The sequence below is a fragment of the Megalobrama amblycephala genome, linkage group LG14 (genome assembly GCF_018812025.1).
Source record: "Megalobrama amblycephala isolate DHTTF-2021 linkage group LG14, ASM1881202v1, whole genome shotgun sequence".
NCBI classification, from domain to species: Eukaryota; Metazoa; Chordata; class Actinopteri; order Cypriniformes; family Xenocyprididae; genus Megalobrama; species Megalobrama amblycephala.
In genome coordinates this window covers 47,440,223-47,458,752 of record NC_063057.1, presented here as the reverse complement: position 1 = coordinate 47,458,752, position 18,530 = coordinate 47,440,223, and the positions used below count along the sequence as shown (strand labels likewise).

Below are 18,530 nucleotides of genomic sequence, written 5' to 3'. Positions count from 1 at the left end.
TGCAATGTTTGTTATAAATACCATGGTATTAATCTGGTACTGCCACAGTGTTTTGTAAGGGAGGTTTGCAGTCATTCTACAGAATTGTGCGACAAATTTGAGTGTCCTGTCATATAATGTGACCACACTACACCCCCTGCAAGAAAAAGGTGTTTTATCATGTGGTGGTGAAAGTCTTACTGGCTTACTTGTGCTGATCTTGTTTTCTCCATTTTAACCAAACAGCTGGTTAGCCAAGGATTGTATTTTAGGCTGCAGGTCTTTCTGCCCCATGGAAAGGACAATGTGTTGAATAAATTCAAATGTGTAGAATAAATTCAAATGTATACTTCAGCGACTTTGGGTAATTCAAGTGTAATGCATAAATTAGTCCAAACAGAAGGCACATTGATTCAGGAAGGTTGTGTAGATTGTCCATCACCACTTTTCCCTCAATTACTATACCAAATGTGGAGGAAGACAAATGCAAAAAGTTGAGGGGATGCAGAGAGTCATCTCATCTTCAACTATTACAATCCCCACTGGCATGTCAAGATTCGAGCTGTGATCATCGGATATATAGTGAAGATGAATAAACATTATCAAATTAAAATTAATTTGCATGCATGCACGCTTATGTACATTTCAAATGGTGCAACTTCACCTTAAGTGTTAGTTCACCCAAAAATGAGAATTCTGTCATTAATTACTCACCCTCATGTCGTTCCACATCCATAAGACCTTTGTTCATCTTCGGAACACAAATTAAGATATTTTTAATAAAATCCAAGAGGTATTCGTCCTTCCATAGTAATCCAATGCAACTACCATTTTCAATGTCCAGAAAGGCAAGAAATACATCATTAAAGGGATAGTTCACCCAAAAATCTAATCCTGTATACATTTCTTTGTACTGCTGAACACAAAGGAAGACAGTTTGTAACCAGGCTGCTTTGGGCCACCATTGACTTACATAGTATTTTTTTCCTACTATGGAAGTCAGTGAAAATCAAATCAAATCATATCTCAGGCCAGCAAAATTCATTAGCCAATGTTCATATTTTTAAAGCATTAGCATTAAACATTTTGAAAATATTTATTTTGATAGCTAGCTAGCTAGCTAACAGACCCAGAGTATGCCATCAGAAATACCCAATCACATACTATTCAAAAAGTAAAAAGACTTTTACAATATTATACAGTCTATATAGTCTATGTACTTTATTACAAAATCTATGCAATAGCAATACTTACATTTCCATTTGCCACAATCCATGTCCTACATACAATCGCAACAGTCTTCTCTTTTTTCAAATTCAACCACAATGTATTATCATCAACAACAAAAAAAAGTAATTTGGTTATTAAAAAAGTAATTTTGTAACAAATAAGGCTATATATATATATTTAAAATGATGCACTTACAAATATTTATTTGATATATATATATATATATATATATATATTTATTAAAGATTTTCTGGAATCAATCCTGAGTAGTCATGAATTTTTAGAATTCAAATTAAGGTTTTACAAAATCATGATTACTATCATTTTTTTGTTTTGTTTTGTTGCATGATTAACTAAATTGGCGTCCACATTCTTAATTTTCATAGGGTTGAGCAATGTCCGTAATCTGTGTGTAAAATGTAAAGAACTAGAATCTTGTTCTTATCCACATGGTCAATCACGATTACTTGAGATTTAAGCTCAGATTTTAATACTCTCCTAATTTTGCAAACATAGAAATCAATAGTTCAAGTTAATTTTATTTAAAGCACATTTACAACAGCCACTAGGCTGACCATAGTGCTTTACATAAGAACAAGATTAGAAGAAAATATAACATACATAAAAACAAATCCAAGAAAAAATAAGAGCAACACAGTTGCACATAAATCAAAACTCAGATATAAATTAATAAACTGACTAAGAAAAAAAAAAAGAAACAATTAATATACTTGAGAAATATCTAGTTAGTGACCCCTTATATTTTATCAAACATCAGGAAAAAAAAAAACTGTGGCCACGGATATGCGGGTCTCTCTTTTTTTTTTTTTTTTTCCTCCTACAGGTGACTTCCCAGGTTCCGTAATAGTGCTGAAGAGACATGACGTCAAAACCAAAAACTGTTAAAAACAGTTGTGTACAATTTTTTTTTATTATTATTATTATCAAATGGAAGAACTTGATATTGGTATGCTTCACCCCTAAAAGGGGTGAAACTTCCTGTGTTGTGGAAGGAAGGATACGTGGAAGTATGCATCCTTGAGATCTATCGTGATAAACCTGACCTCAGACCAGACCTGTGACACAATCTGACTCAAAATTAACATTTTGAACTTGAGCTGCATGACTGATTGGTTCAGATGACGCTGATCCAAAATGGGACGTAACCCCCAATCCTTCTTTAGAACGACAAGAGGCAGAATCAGTCTCTCGAGATTGGCCTCTGGTGTTTTTTCGAGCAACCACTCTTATGCCCTGAAGCGGCGAACCAGCAGGGTACAACCAAATTGGTCACTCTGAGACTCTCACTGGAGACCGTTACGTCCTGAAGCACGCAAGGTGGCAGGGTTGGCAGAACGGCCCCCTGAGGGCACCAAGGGGAAATGGGCACATAATATGAGGTGTGGCTTTTGAGGTGAGGAGCTGACTTTTGATGTTTGGTGCTGCTCCCACTCAACAGCCCCTGAGACCTGAGAGTGGCAGGGGAGGAGCTTCTGGAATGCCACTGCCTGCTTACTGGCCTCCTGGAACCTCTTGATAACTGTGTTGACAGCATCACCAAAGAGGCCAGGAGGCAAAAGTGGAGCATCCATAAGGAAGTTCTTGTTTTAACCATTTAACCATTTGATTTAACCATAAATGTCTCTCCATGACCACCAGGGCTGCCATAGCATGACCGATGGATCTGGCCGTCTCCTTGGTGGCCCGGAGAGAAAGATCTTTGGCCTGACGCAACTCTGCGACTGTGTCAGAGCCATTTTCCCCACCCTCATTGAGGGCTCATAACAAATCCGCCTGGTAGGCTTGCAGCACGCTCATAGTGTGTAGACATGCTGCAGCCTGACCAGATGCTACACCGAAGTTGTTCTGACCGGCTTGGTGGGCAATGTTTGGGTCTTTAGAGATTGCAGACTGAGAGAAGAGATAGCTGGCTAGTGTCTCTTCCACCTTATGCATCGCCCCATAACAGTGATCTTTGTAGCCAGCTATCAATGAATAGTGCAATGTCTGAGAACTGTATAGTTGGTTTCTTCCATGATCTCAACACCTCGGTTTACAGCACCCAGGGACTTTTTTTTTGAAGGTATTGGGCTGTTACATCTGTCTACCAAATTTCATACCTGTAAGTGAAACATAGTGCGAAGGGCGCTTAATTGAAATTTTGTAGGTGGCGCTATCAAGCCATTTTGCCACACCTAATTATGAAACCCATATTAGATGTAAATTTTCACCATTTCTGACACATGTGCAAAGTTTCATGAGTTTGAGCATGTTTAGGCCCTCAAAAATGTGATTCATTTCGGAGAAGAATAATTGACTGAGCTATTACAATAGGGTCCTCAAACCATCGGTGCTTGGGCCCTAATTATTACAAATAAAGTGAGCATTTCTTTACAAAGACCACAATAAATTTGTTTTTATAAGTTGGTCATTTATAAACTTGATAGTCTTGACGGGTTGTTAACCCTCAAGCATCCTTCGGAACAATTTTGTCAAAATCTTTTTTTCTTCTTTTTTTTTTAAATAGTTTCCTTAATCTGAGCAGTACTAGTCTTTTCCTAAGTTTGCCACCTGAATACACACACACAAATTTTACTTGATTCAACAATGTTAAGTGGTTGAAAAAAAAAAAACCCTCCTTAATCTGTCCTTTGTGGACAAAAATGGGCACCCATAGGAAATAAATGAGAGGCTATAATTCAGAGCAATTTTTTTATTTGTCCAATAAAAATCAATAAACCATACACAATACAGACCATACATACACATAAATGAAGGGATGAGTCTATACGACATTCTCAATGTGGCAAACACTCACATACACACACACACACACACACACATCAACCACTGCAAAACACACACTTCAAAGTCAGATCAAAGTCATACTGCAAGATTTGTTGATGCTTCCAAACAAAACATGTTGTACATTGTACAATATTATTCTTACACATTTGATACTTTTTTGACTTATTTAAATTTTATGTTTTTTGTTAGAAATAAATGTTTACTCATTCTCCTACTTTGTCTTTTCCTTATAGCATGGTCAGATTTGTCTGTAAGCATATTTTGGCATCTTTGTATAGTCTTACCCAACACAAATGTTTTTTTTTTTTTTTTTTTTTTTTTAATCTAATGTAAAATGTATCTTGTAATAAAATCTAAAACTTATATGCAGGCTATTTTGAACAGCCTTCTGTCTGTACCGCCTTAACTTGTTCGCTCACTGTTTTGCTATTATTCTTACTCTTCGACTTCTTTACTAAACTAAACAGCCAATCAGAGTTCTCTCTCTTGCCCAACGCCAATTCTACATGCTGAATCCCCCCTTACCCGAATATGTAATAATGAATGTCAAAAGATTCATGCATGTAAGGGTTAAGTTAACCTGGGTGTCTCCTGATTAACACTTATAAACATATCCTCTAGTATTGATGTTACGTTGTAACAGACAAGCCTGTTACTAAGTCTTTTTTCTGCAGTTTTCTTCCTCACTGCTAGGGGTGCTATAGCACCTAATTGAGCTCCTTAAGTAAAGGTGAGGTTTTAGAGGAAGTTAGCAGAACAGCAGCAGTAGGAAGCATGGCTTTACTGCATTTGTGCTATGTCCTGGTTGAGAAATGTTCTATTTCAAGCTCAACTTAAAGTAAGGATTGTTTTCTTTCCTGCTATTTAAATTTGACTGTTGTCAGCCTGTTGATAATGTTTGTTGTCAATACGTTATTGGATTTGTTTGTTGATATATACTGAGCAATTGTTTGTAAGCTGTGTTGGGTTTGATGCTCAAAGGTTGATACAGTTTATTTGTATGTATTTTAGAAGGACCCTTTATCGGTGACTTTTAACACCGCATGGTGAGAGCTCAATATGGACTTAAAGCCCAGATGGATGTAAGCTTGTGGTTTTTGGTTTACTTATGGCTGTACTTGATGGGGAAAAGTCTGGAGCTAGAACTATTATTGGTTGAATCGAATTCATCGTCAATAATTGGATTACTCATCATCTAAGGGACAACTACTTTGGACATTGTTTGATGAACTTTATACCCTCAGTTAAGACTCTCTCTCTCACACACACCACCATTTTCACATTACAAGACTGTGTAACCGATTGCCCAACCTATTGCCTATCCATTATATTGTTTTGAATGTGATTTGTCTTTTTCTTGCATTTTCTCTTTGGGTGGTGATTATTTTTTGTTTTCATGGTTGTATAAAAGAATGGTTGATTTATTTTGTGAGCATCTTTTCCTTCTTAATCTGTGGTTAGGCAAACTGAATCCCCCCTTAATTAAGTGGTGTAACTAGTTTTGTGTTAAAAACGGTTATAAGAGACGGTTATAACGTTCTGTGCTGAGGCTTCGGAGCGTGTGTCGAGAAATCCCGGAAGCTGTCAGTGAAGCACGTATCGAGGCTTATATCGCTTTAGATCAATGACGTCATTGATGATGTTCGATGCCTCGCTTCTGCCTGACCTGTTCAGGATGCGGTTCAAATCTTAGCGCAACATTTTGACAGATATATAAACCATGGGAATCCCCTCAGAATTTGTGGTTTTAGAATAATATCGCCCCTCCTGCCTGTTATGACCAAAGAATTTATTTACACACATTTGATAGCCCCATTCATTTGAAGCCAATATGTTTATTACACAGTTATGTTAAGCAGTCATTATATACAACCAGAAAATACACATTACATTCAAATAAATATATTAGTCTATGTGTAAATTGATTTTTTTTTCTTAACCGTTATTTCTAAGCCTTAACTGGCGCAAAATAAAGTGTATCACAGATCACATCAGGTCATCTGTAATGTATCTGCTTGTTTTGCACTCTTTGACCACCAGGTGGTATTGTGAGAAATGAACCCTTTAGTGAACCACTTGGCTGAAAAGCTTCAATGCTTCATGAGGCTTCATCTCGCCATCACTATCCTCTAGCATGACTTTTCATTGACGTCTTGCTGAGTTGGACGATGCCTCGCCCCTTATGAACATTATCACTTAGGAATAAGGTCTCTATTGTTCCGTTGACCTGCTGCACAACAGTTACCCGACAGACTCAAGACAATGCCTTTGAATATGCTTTAATCACAGCTGGGAAGATCTCAGGCCAATATCAGAGTGAATCCAACCAACAAAAAGAGTACAACAGTTTATATAGAATAAGGGCATGGTAAAGTTGACATGATTCATTACATAATTTTTCTGTAATATGACTGCTTCTTCATATGGGCAATTCAGAAAAAGCTGAAAACTAGGTAAAAGCAATACTGGATTCCTTAATTACTTCAGCTTGTTACGCAAGTCATGAGGTTATATATTTAGACAGCCATCTACATCAACACACACTAACTTTGTCCCACATTTAGTTTTCAAAAGCATATCAATTTTAATCCTGCAAGAAAATACTTCTTTAAAAGGCTTCTCTTGTTGCGTTAAAGTGCTAGTAATTAAACATGATCTCTCTCAGACACACAATTTTTTTGCAATAAGAATCGAATATTAAATTATGTAAGTTCAACATTGATTATGGAATTGGAGAAGTTGTAAAACTATGTAAAATATGGTTAGGATATATATATTGATAGTTGATGCAGTCTAATTAATTCCTTTATAGCAGTAAGTGTATCGGACAAATTTTCCAATTGAAACAAGATTTCTCCTATAGAGCGAAGTTCTCTTGGAATGCTCAAATTTCTGACATTGATTGGAAAAAAGCTTGATTAACTCTTTTGGAAATACAGAAGCACAGAAAATACAAAGTTAAAGAAGGTTACTTTCTAGTTCTACACAAAATATACCCCTGTAATGCTGTTTTTTTCTAAATATATGGACATCAATAACTACTGATTCCTTGTTCAAATGTTCAAGAAACATATTTGGAAGATAAATCAGCTTTTGTGCAAATATGAACAAGCCTACACATATAAATTAGTGTGTTTGGATTTGTATGTTAGATATATAAAGTAAGAATATTTCTTTCATTCAGGTGTGCATGTGACATCTGTGTTGTTGCTCACAGGCTTTTCAATCTGACACACAGACACTGTGGAGTTGTAAGGATGAACCATGAACCCAAATCCAGCATAGAGAGGCTCAGTGAATGAGGATGTGTATGTGTGTGAGTGTGTGTGTGTCAGAGACACTGTAGAAGGACAGAGTGCCGGCCGACACATCCAAATACACTCCTGCTCTCTTATAGATGCTTGAAGGGACACGTGTGTTAGTGCACTTATGACTGTGCCAGACATCGAATGTGTCATCACGACAGACTAGACACCAGGAGTTCTTATTGAATCCATACACAGTGTCTTCACACTTTCCTTTCCTGCCGATTCCTTTATATGCCACTGATATATCAGCATATCCACTCCATTCAGCCTCCCAGTAACAGCGTCCAGACAGACTCTCTCTGCACAGAACATGGGGGCGCTTATCAAATCTCTCTGGATGATCAGGATATGACTGACACTCTTCCACATATGTCACCTTTCTGTATTCTTCAGACAGAATGAGATTATTGTTTGCTGTGTTTGGGTCCAGTGTGAGATCACAGGCATCTGAACACAATAAGAGAGAACATTTACTTTATAACACAATAACTATAACTAAAGGTGTGAGTGTGTGTGTGTGAGAGAGTGTGTGTATATACATACATTTATGTGGTCCTGTGGTAATCCTGAACTCTCCTCCATGATCCACACTATAAAAAACAGTGTCACATTTTGATACAGTTGGTATACACACACATTTGTTTTTGTATCTTTGTGGGGTTTTCCCTTGAACTTTTATACTGGGCTAAGTATATTTTCTATCCTCCAACCCTAAATATATCCCCATACCTGAACCTAACCCCACTTTTTTCTTTTTTGCATTTTACAAATTAATGAAAACTTTGTATATTTATTTATCTGTTTTCTATGTGGAGACTGTTGGCTGGTCCGGTGTAGCAGATTTCAAGATTTTACTATCTTCAGGGGGACATTTGGACCGCACAATGTAGGTTAAATATGTACACAGAATTTATCAACATGAGGGAACATCTCTGGTTATGCATTTGACTTCTGGTTGCTGAGATGAAAGAAACTCCTTTCTCTGATCTATCCGGAAGCCTGTGTATGTGTACATTTCCCATTGTGTCTTTTACAAATGAAATATCTATATATGCAAATAGATCAGGCGAGATCAGGAAAGGTCCACAAGCCAGAACTGAACTCTGGGCACCCGAGCTGCTCACAAGGCTATCAGCGAAGATGATGATTAAAATAACTGTTTTCTATTTGAAAATGTAATTTATTCTTGTGTTGGCAAAAATTTAATTTTCCGCATCTTTACTCCAGTCTTCAGTGTCACATGATCCTTCAGAAATCATTCTAATATGCTGATTTGCTGCTCAAAAAACATTTATTATTATTATCAATGTTGAAAACAGTTGTGTACTTTTTTTTCAGGATTCCTTGATGAATAGAATGTTCAAAAGAACAGCATTTATCTGAAATACAAACCTTTTGTAACATATTGCACACAAATATTTTGTACAATTGTACACAATAAATGTTTCTTGAGCAGCAAATCAGCATATTAGAATGATTTCTGAAGGATCATGTGACACTGAAGACTGGAGTATTGTTGCTGAAAATTCAGCTTTGCCAACACAAGAATAAATTACATTTTAAAATATTTTCAAATAGAAAACAGTTGTTTTAAATTGTAATAGTATATATGCCTCCTCTTGATTAGATATAGTAATAATCACACCTGAACCAGCTAATCAATGTATTATTAGGAATACCAAAAACTTTGAGGCAGGAGTGTTGAAGCAAGTTGGAGCTAAACTCTGCAGGAAAGTGGCCCTCCAGGACCTAGTTTGGACACCGCTGCAGTACAGTAACATTCAGCACCAAGGGTGATTTGGAACATGTATCTTGTCTTGTTTGCTAATGAATGAACTGGTTGTTAAAAATTTGAAAAATGATCATGCTGTTGTGTTTTGGTGATTAACCTAAATGTTCCAATTAAATATTACAAAGATCTTGTTTTGAAACAATTATTATGTGGGGGGAAAATATGTACAACTAGAATGAAAGCATGAAAACAGGTTTTGAAATAACGGTGTTACAAGTGTGATCAGTTTGGAGTTTTGTACTAAGAGTTTTGAAAATGTAAACCAAAGTACCAAAGCCAATAAAAAACTAATAATATCCATTTCTGACAATCCCGGGTTACTATGGTCATGCAGGTTTTTTATGCATTAAACTTGTGGCCACAAGAAAAATCTTGTTCCCTCCACACAGGATCTCGAGGCCATGACATAAGAATGTTGTTACCATGACTTTATTGGACAAAAGGCAACCATCCGAGTCCCTGGACAATGTGGGGGAAATATCTCAATGTGTCCAGCTATATGTTAAGATGGTGTGGTAGGCCGTAGATCAGTTCTTGGATCATACAACGCTGAACACTGGATAGCTTTTCTAAATGAGCTTGAGCAGGCCTGTCAGGGTGAAGATATCATCCATGTTATTCTGTAGAACAATCCACCATGACTTAAGGATGTTGTTATGAATGAGATCTGACCGCACACTCACTTGCAAATACCTTATTATCCAACGTTTCGGCAACAAGCCTTTGTCAAGGTCTGTTGTTGTTACCTCGACATAACTGTTTCCATTGCCATGATGTTCCCACAAATGTATATGTAGTGGCCAAGGTAAAACATTTACAAATAACCCACAGGAGAGGTGGAAATTCTCCAGCTCAACTGAATTAGAAACTGCATGAGTCCCTGACAAGAGCGTGGATATGGATTAATTTTCCACTGTGAGGCTGAAAATAGAGCTTTTTGTAATGTAATACCAATGCACCAGTCATTGCTTTGTTAACCAAGAGTTTACAGATGGTATGGGATGTAAATAGTGACTGTATCATGGAGGATGATCAGATATTTCTATTATTAATTTGTGTTTACTAAGCTACAGAGAAACTGCTGGTAGCCAAGCAACAGACAAGTAACCAATCCTGAGTGGCGATGTCACTACGTGCATTTTACCAGCACCCTTTCAATGCAAGTAGATTGATTTAATTATGCTTTAGGATAGATTGGAGAAAGGAGTTTCCCCATTAGCATCAGCTATTAACGAAATGTTGCGTAATCCACAGTCGAAAGGTAACGTGCATGATTTGACCATCCATATGCATAAGCAACAAAATTGATGCGACAATTGATGCCCAAGTCATTTTATTCCTTTTGATTGCACTTTAATTAAAAATTTCCAATAGGAACCACTTTTAAAAACATATAATATGTATAAAAACAGCAATATATGGAATGATGGTCAAAAACTGTAGAGCTCTCTCTCATGTTTGTTAAAAAACAAATTGAGAATATGATGATATAATGACATCAAATATAGCAAGAACATTATAAAAGCACTAGTGCTGTCAAATCGATTAGACTGTTTACATAATATGTGTATACACATTATTACATTTATATAATAACACACACACACATATATATGTGTGTGTTTACACACATATATTATGTAAACAAACTTTTGTTAGATGCAATTAATAGATTTGACAGCACTAAAAAGCACATCTTAATAGTACCAACAAATAAAAAAAATGTAATATGAGAATCTTTTATTTTAACTTTTATTTAAATACTGTAAATAAATTCAACATACTTGAGTTTGTCCAGTGTGCAATTTGAAAGGTTCAGTGTATCAGAGAGCAGCTTGACTCCTGGGGCCTGTTGCACAAAAGTAGGATAAGGGATTAAGCCAGGATATCTTGGTGATCCTGGCTCAATTGATCCCTAATCTGGTTGCACTAAAGCTGGATAGGGGGCAGGAGGATATGTTATGGTATAAATTACCATGGAGATTTATTCTGTGGAGCTAGCCTGCTCCAGACCAGGCTAAATTCCAGGATCTATTTAATCTCATCCCTAATGTCAGTCAGCAGTCGCCACAAATGGAAACCAATAGTTATTTCACTGCTCACTATACATTGTTATCACATATAACTAGACCCACTGTCATTATTTAAATGTTTGTGATCATTAATTTCAATCATTTTGGATAAATAATGATTTTTAGATGATGTTGCTATCATTAGATAATTTACAGTTTCCAATAGACTATAAGGCTATATATAAAATGATAGAATATTAGGGCCACAGAGGGAAAAAAAAAGACAAGTCATAATATTGTAACCAGTTGTTTTAAAGGAGGACAGTTGTTAAAATGACAGATGTGGGGCATTTCGTGAAATTGTACTTCAGTATGGTTTCATAAACAAAGACATGCTGATGTGCCAGAATATGAAGTATCACATTGTCATAACTATCAAAACTGTAAAAAGAATATGTTGCTTTTCTGCAGAAAGAACCAGCCTCATAAATTTATGACTTTATCCTTTTTCCTCAGTGGGGCCCTAGTACTCTGTCATATAAACAAATACACATTCCATATGAATATAAAAACACAATGTGTAACATTATGTTCCTTTATTGCATAAGGACAAAACAAAGCAGGTAAACTATCAGCTCCTTTCGAAACTGAAGTCACAGTGACTCTACAAGATGGAAAGCACAGAATCAAAGCATATTATACAAAATGATACATACACATTCAAAGGTCTGTATATAACACACCCTGCATGTCTGCACACTAAAATAAATGCAGGACAAATCCATACACATCAACTGAACAGACAAATGAATGGATGCAGTAGCCTCCCTGCAGCCTTGTATTACACACAGTATACCGCACAAACATCATAAGAGGCCAAATTCGTAAAAAAACCAACCCAAAAAAACCCTATTTCCTCTGCCACAGCAGGACATTTTTTACCTAAATTGAAAGCACACATACTAACTAAAATAATTCAACACATATTGGTCCCTCAGCAGCCGACCACTGTCGTCATCAGGGAAGATTGCCGGATTGTCCCAGTCCATGGCTGGTGGCACTCTGGGGGCCCTCTCCTTCCTCAGGCAGGCCACATTGTGGAGGACAGCACAAGCCACAGTAATATCACATGCCCTAACAGGGTTGACCCTTAATTTGTGAAGGCAGTGAAAGCGTGCCTTCAGGAGGCCAAAGGTCATTTCAACTCTGGCCCTGGTCCTGGCATGGGCATGGTTGTAGGCCTGCTGTGCTTCCTGGGGGTCTGTGAAAGGTGTCAGGAGAAAAGGCTGGCAGCCATACCCCCTGTCTCCCAGCAACACACCAGAGAATTCACCTGTCAACACAAAATCTCATCATTACTACCTCATAAACACAGTGATATTCTTGACACAGCCATGATGGTTATAAATAGGGGTTGTGTGGCTTACCTTGTGATAGGCACTGATAGATTTCAGAGGCCCGAAAGATTCTGGAGTCATGGACTGAGCCAGGCCATTTTGCCACAACATTGCTGATCACACAGTCAGCATTGCAGACCATCTGAAATCATAAGATGAGGAATATTACACCAATCAATGCACATCATTGGCAATGCAGAGTGTTCGTCAATGGACAATATCAAAAAGTTATGTTCACCTGAACATTAATGCTGTGAAAGGATTTCCTATTCACAAAATCGGCCTCATGGGCACCTGAGGGGACTTTTATCCTTATGTGTGTGCAGTCCACTGCACCAATGACATTGGGGAAACCTGTCACACAAAGTAATGAGTATCCTACTATGTGTTAACAGTTGTCCTGTAATTTGTAGATCCTCTTACCTGCAATCCTATAGAACTCCTCTTTCATGTCACAGAGTCTTCTGTGGCCAGGGAAGGAGATGAAGACATCTGCTAATGCTTTGATAGCCAGACACACACTCCTTATTGTGCGGCAAATTGTGGCCTTGTTCAGCTGTTCTGCATCCCCCACTGAGTACAGGAAGGCTCCACTAGCAAAAAAGCAACACACAATTTTGGGCCTTCATATAGGCTAGTGGCCACACCTGGTGCTGGGGGGGTGGGCAAAAGAGGCCGGTGCCTTATAACGATGACTTGGTTGTACTGATTGCTGTGAAAATAAAAAATACCTTAGAAAGATGCCACCGTCCTGTGTGCTCACAATAAGAGCTCATATGTCATGGCTCACTTGACTTTACGAGAATATACCTAATTTTTATTTTGAGCTGTGTCATCTTCTTGGAGCTGGGGGAGGAAAGAAAAATAATGATTAATACATTTGTGTTACAGTTAGCATACAGTGTACATTGAAGGCATATCTCACCTCCCTCTCAAGTTTTTTTATTTCAAGGTCCAGTTTCCTAATTGTCCTCTTTTTTATTTCGGACTCCAGTGCAAGATTTTCTATCTTTTTCTTCTTGTACTGAATGTCTATGTCTGCCAGTTCTATTTGGCGCCGGAGGTGGTTGCCATACAACTTTCTGATAGCTTGTGAGCTCTGTGAACACAATACAATTAGCGCAGCTGGAATTTGGCAGGATGTGGTGTCCTTTTATTAATACGCACTATGTTGCCAGGCTGGTTTTCCCACTGTATAGCATCTGGGTCCTGTAAAAGAAATTAGATTTTTTGATTTTGATGAGGACTCCTCACCATTGTAGAGTAAATAGTACTTTCACAGTCTTAACATGATACCTCATGCCTTATGGAATCCACAGAGATGGTCTCCTCCTCATCATCGTCTCCATCATGTGCTGTTGCTGCTGCACTGGGGCTTTCACCCTATCACATTTAATCGGATTCATATTGAAGCTAGTAGACAAGACATGCCAGGCCTACAGTATGCCTTTGATGGAGTACTCACTGGATCAGCATCGTCTGGTGCTTGTGCTGGTGGCTCTAACAGGAACACAGTGCTGCCAGACACTGCAAGGCAATAGGTAAACCAAAGTCAGACAGTCCAAATTGATTCAATATGAATGTGGTTGTATTCCATGTAGAGATGGAAGGACATACCTTGAATGAAGCGGGTGGCATCTTGGGAGGAACCTATGCTCGTCTCTTTCCCCCCAGGGATCCCCTCTAAGACGGGCCTGCCTTTATTTAGCTCCAAGGCCATGTCCTCTGCTGGGGTAAGGTCAGCCTTTGGTGACCCACCACCCGTGCCTTGTCTGTGGGTATTCTTTTTCACTGCTAAAACAGTACAGACAATGTGTGAGCAGGCACCTTCTGGGTACAATATATGCTTGTGCTTTGTTAAATATTAGTCAGGGACCATACCATTCTGCAGAATGTTCTTGTATTTGATTTTGACCTGCTGCCATGTCCGTTTTGGCCCGTTCATGTTTAATCTACATCACACGCACACACACACACACACACACACACACACATTCTTTATCACAAGAACATTTAATGGAGTCACACTGACAAAAATGACTTGGTATTTTTGTATTGTTTTCAGTAAAAATATAAAATAAAAAAAAAAACACTAAAGATGTATTTTCTTGATTTTCTAAATGACCTAGCAAAATAAGTATAGGTTTAGACCAAAAATATAAACTTCAAGTAAATGTGTGCTTAAAACAAGCAAAAAATTTAAATATCTGTCAATATAATAAGAAAAATTCTCTTGAAATAAGTTTACTTTTTCCATAAACACTTACTTTTAGAAAAGTTCTCTTGTTTCACTGGCAGAGTTTTTTGCTTATTTTCCTAGGTTATTTTGCTCTAGAAAATATTTAAGATTTTTTTTAGATATTTTTTTTTGACTGAAAACAAGACAAAAATACTAAGTAAGAAAGACATTTTTGCAGTGCAGTGAGCAACCAACCTTGGGTCCTTTGAAAGGCGCTATATAAATTAAAGTGATTATTATTATAGCTCATCTATGTATTCAAGAAAATTTTATTTATATAGCACTTTTCACAATTGTTTCATTCTGTCAAAGCTGCTTTACATTAATAAAAGCAGGGGAAACACAAAAAAAACCGGTGGACAACATAATAAGCAGAGTACAACGGCTAAGATTAAACCGTACTGAGCGTAGTAACGTAAAATAATAATGTAAGGCTTTAATAATAATATATCATAGCTTTATACAGTGTGATGGAGTTACGTTACACAATTTCACTCATATATGCAGTGCATTTCAATAAAAAATTTAACCGTTTCATAATTACAGTACAACTGCGTTTTTGGAGATGTGAATTAAATATTTGATTTGTAATTGTGATGTTTCAGCGGAGCGGTGAGTGTGTAATTGTGCACTACTTACGCATTCAGGCGGTCTGCAATACTTTGCCACGCTTTTTCTCTTTGCTTTATCACTGTGGCGGTGTTGCCTTTCTTCTTAATTATATCTTTTACCTCCTCGTATGCCTCCATGAGGATTTGTGCTTCCGACGGGGAAAAGTACGCGGCTCTAGTTGCCATGGTAAATCAGTTAATCTGTGATCTGTGGCGGGGTCTATTTGAGTGAGCCGTGAGCGCGCACCTATCCAGGATTGGTTTCACCTGGCTTAATGAATCCGTGTCTGCTCATCCTGGCTTGGTCTTTGTGCAACCAATTAAGCCTGGACGCACATGTTTTGGCTTTATTGAGCTCAGCTGAGTCATTTATCCCGGATGTCTTAATTCTACTTTTGTGCAACAGGCCCCTGATTCTCCTGGGTGATTGTAACTCAGATCCAGCTCTCTCAGGTGTGAGGTGTTTGAACTCAGAGCTGAAGACACATAACGACAGCCTTCCTCTGTCACCATACAGCCAGACAATCTACAAACACATCCCAAAAGTCCACAGGATATTTGTTTGTCAATCAGACATCACTTTTACACAAAAACTGGTGCAGTTCACAGTAGACAGAGATCCACTTTCTCAAACACTTTTTTTCTCAACCCTTAAGTTTTTACTTTGCTTATTCTTTAAAATTATATACTTTATTACTTTAAAATTATATATAATATATATATATATATATATATATATATATATATATATATATATATATATTATTTTCTCACTTAAACACAACCACCACCAAAAGTGTACCTACAGGCCAGTTTGCACATGCTAACATACTCTTTTCAAAACTGTTAAACTTAAGTTCAAAACCTACTGATTAAGACAGCTATGTGATACATTTCTACAGTAATGTCATATTGAAAGTAATGTCAATGAAATGAAGTAACATCAAAACAATTAGATTAAAATAAAAAAGGAAAACTTTGGAATAATTTTGTACTGTAATACTAACATGGACTGTAGTGCAGGGATCTCCAAACTCGATCCTGGAGGGCCAAAGTCCTGCAGAGTTTAGTTCCAACCCAAATTTAACACACCTGAACCAGCTAATCAAGGTCTAATTAGGCATACTAGAAACTTCCAGGCAGGTATGTTAAATTGGAGCTAAACTGCAGAACAGTGGCCCTCCAAGACAGAGTTTGGAGACCTTTGTTGTACTGAATTCTAAAAAGGAGAAAGTGTCATTCTTGTTTGTAAAGAAATTGAAAATTTGTTGTGTGTTTAGAATAGTTAATAAAGTCCATAGTCATGCTGATCACAGCTACTGCCCTTAAAAAGTGTTGGATTAGTATTAGGATATTATTCCTCTGGTTTCACAGACAAAGCTTAAGCTAGTCCTAGACTAAAAATGCATGTTTGAGCTGTTTTAACTGAAAGCAACTTTTAACTGAAAGCAACCCCAAATTTACTCAACTCATTAAAATGTAACAACGTTTAGCGGGAACAGTGCCATAGATACAGACAACCTAAGGATGTATCGTGTTGCGAACCTGCAACTCAACCTAGCATAGACAGAGTTTCTTGTCTTCTCAACCACTCTGACACAGCACAGTATAATTTTCTGAATATGTGACCCGTCACGGAAACCAGGGACACAAGTCGGCAGCACAACTATCAAGCAAAATGAGAAAGAAGCGTTTTTGGGGTTTTTTCAAAATTGGTGATTTTAGTTTTTTTTGCAGAATCTGTTAGTTGAGATCAGTTTTGGTATATTTAAAAGTGTACATTTTGAGGTTGAAATCGGCTTGTTTTTCGGAGATTCTAGCACGCAGTAGGGGCGTGTCATTGTCTGTGTGTATTTCCATACTGGATAGCCGGCTTTTGTTTCTTTTGTTATTGCCCCCGCCCTCCAAGGGAAGCGTGGCTACTTATTGTGCACATTGCAGCAAAACAGACTTAAAATACTCCGTCATTTTTTGTCATAGAGACATAAGTAATATATCAATTGAAACTATAGAATGTCTTCTTTTATTTGTGTACACTCAGAGTAAAAACAAAATGTTGTGCTTTTTGTAAAATAAAAAAAACTAACATGATGCGTAATCTCTCGTCTCCCTCTGAACAAAGTCCAATCTGATAGTTCTCAGAAAATGAACTGTAACTTAGTGAATACTAATCACAAAAAAAATACACTTATGTCTAAAGACACATTGAAATGTCAGGTTTTAAATCGTGTAAGTCAAATCGAAAACATTCTGTGTTTATGTAATCTGTATAAAAAGAGAGCCATATCAGAGGTCCTTGATTCAGCTCATTACCCGCTAATGCGGCCACGCCCACAGAGGGAGCGCTATTCAGCGGCAAATTCTGAGTCAATACTTGTATACATCGTCTCAATCGTGTATTTATTGTCTTGAAAAGTGTTTATCTTGATGTTAAAGCCATGGTTAGCGACCTCTAGAAGACATGCCGTTAGTTCCTGGTTCCTGTTCTTCTTTGGATGAATTTGTGGACTAAATGTGCACAGAGCGCCCTCCGGCTGCAAGTATGAATTGAAAACACAGAATCCAGCACTCATAGTGATGACAATAAATATTGAGTAAATATTACTCCTCTGTATAGAAAATTGACATAAACATATGAGAATCCATCAATATTTCTCCAAATGTGCATGCTTTTAAGCTAAAAGCCTATATGAAATGCCACAGAGGTAAAATAATTGTTCAGACACTTTGCATCACAGAAATACATTAGGCTATATTTTAAAGTATATAATACCACTATTTGAAATTGTAATAATATATCACAGTATTGCTGTTTTTTCTGTATGTTTGATATACACCATCACAGAGGGTTGTTTCACAGCCTACCTGACTGAAAGGCCTCATTATTATGCAAGCGACTTCAGGTCATTATTATGTGATTCTTTTGTCTTCTTAGGTGAGAAAATTTCATTTCATGATTATAGTGACCAAAATGATCATGGTTATCGCAGAATCCTGTTCAAAAAGTCCTAATGCTACACAATGAAATCAAATTTGAAATTCAAAACAATGAAATTCACCAAGTTTTATGTAGAAAATCAGCAAATAACAAATAAAATTAGCATCAATATGTACTTTTTCTTTACATAAACATTAAAATAATAACATTAAAAAT

General features: G+C 37.2%; 1 protein-coding gene and 1 pseudogene across 3 annotated transcripts; both read right to left on the bottom strand.

Moving 5' to 3' along the window:
• Nucleotides 1-5,896: 5,896 nt before the first annotated feature.
• Nucleotides 5,897-18,530, bottom strand: part of LOC125244525 — a 45,130-nt pseudogene continuing 32,496 nt past the window's right edge.
• Nucleotides 12,984-15,792, bottom strand: LOC125245894. 3 transcript variants are annotated; one of them, XR_007179620.1, is made up of 9 exons: nt 15,405-15,792; nt 14,408-14,478; nt 14,144-14,320; nt 13,992-14,053; nt 13,823-13,909; nt 13,694-13,735; nt 13,452-13,625; nt 13,258-13,372; nt 12,984-13,119 (listed from the first exon to the last, which is right to left on the bottom strand). XR_007179620.1 is itself a non-coding variant. In XM_048156718.1 (9 exons), exons 1-8 carry the CDS (start codon nt 15,560-15,562, stop codon nt 13,337-13,339), a joined length of 807 nt encoding a protein of 268 aa, XP_048012675.1. In that variant the 5' UTR covers nt 15,563-15,792; the 3' UTR covers nt 13,009-13,238. The 3 variants fall into 3 exon arrangements, 2 of the variants coding, with proteins under 2 accessions (XP_048012675.1, XP_048012674.1); XM_048156718.1 differs by having other exon boundaries at nt 13,009-13,238; nt 13,337-13,372; XM_048156717.1 differs by lacking the exon at nt 12,984-13,119 and having other exon boundaries at nt 13,347-13,625.

Excerpts from the sequence above, each read along its gene's own strand:
- LOC125245894 (XM_048156717.1), bottom strand. The coding sequence starts at position 15,562 with ATGGCAACTAGAGCCGCGTACTTTTCCCCGTCGGAAGCACAAATCCTC. Across the intron at positions 13,736-13,822 it reads TGGATTCCATAAGGCATGAG|GACCCAGATGCTATACAGTG; the intron begins GTATCATGTTAA and ends TTTCTTTTACAG. Across the intron at positions 13,626-13,693 it reads AAAACCAGCCTGGCAACATA|AGCTCACAAGCTATCAGAAA; the intron begins GTGCGTATTAAT and ends TTGTGTTCACAG.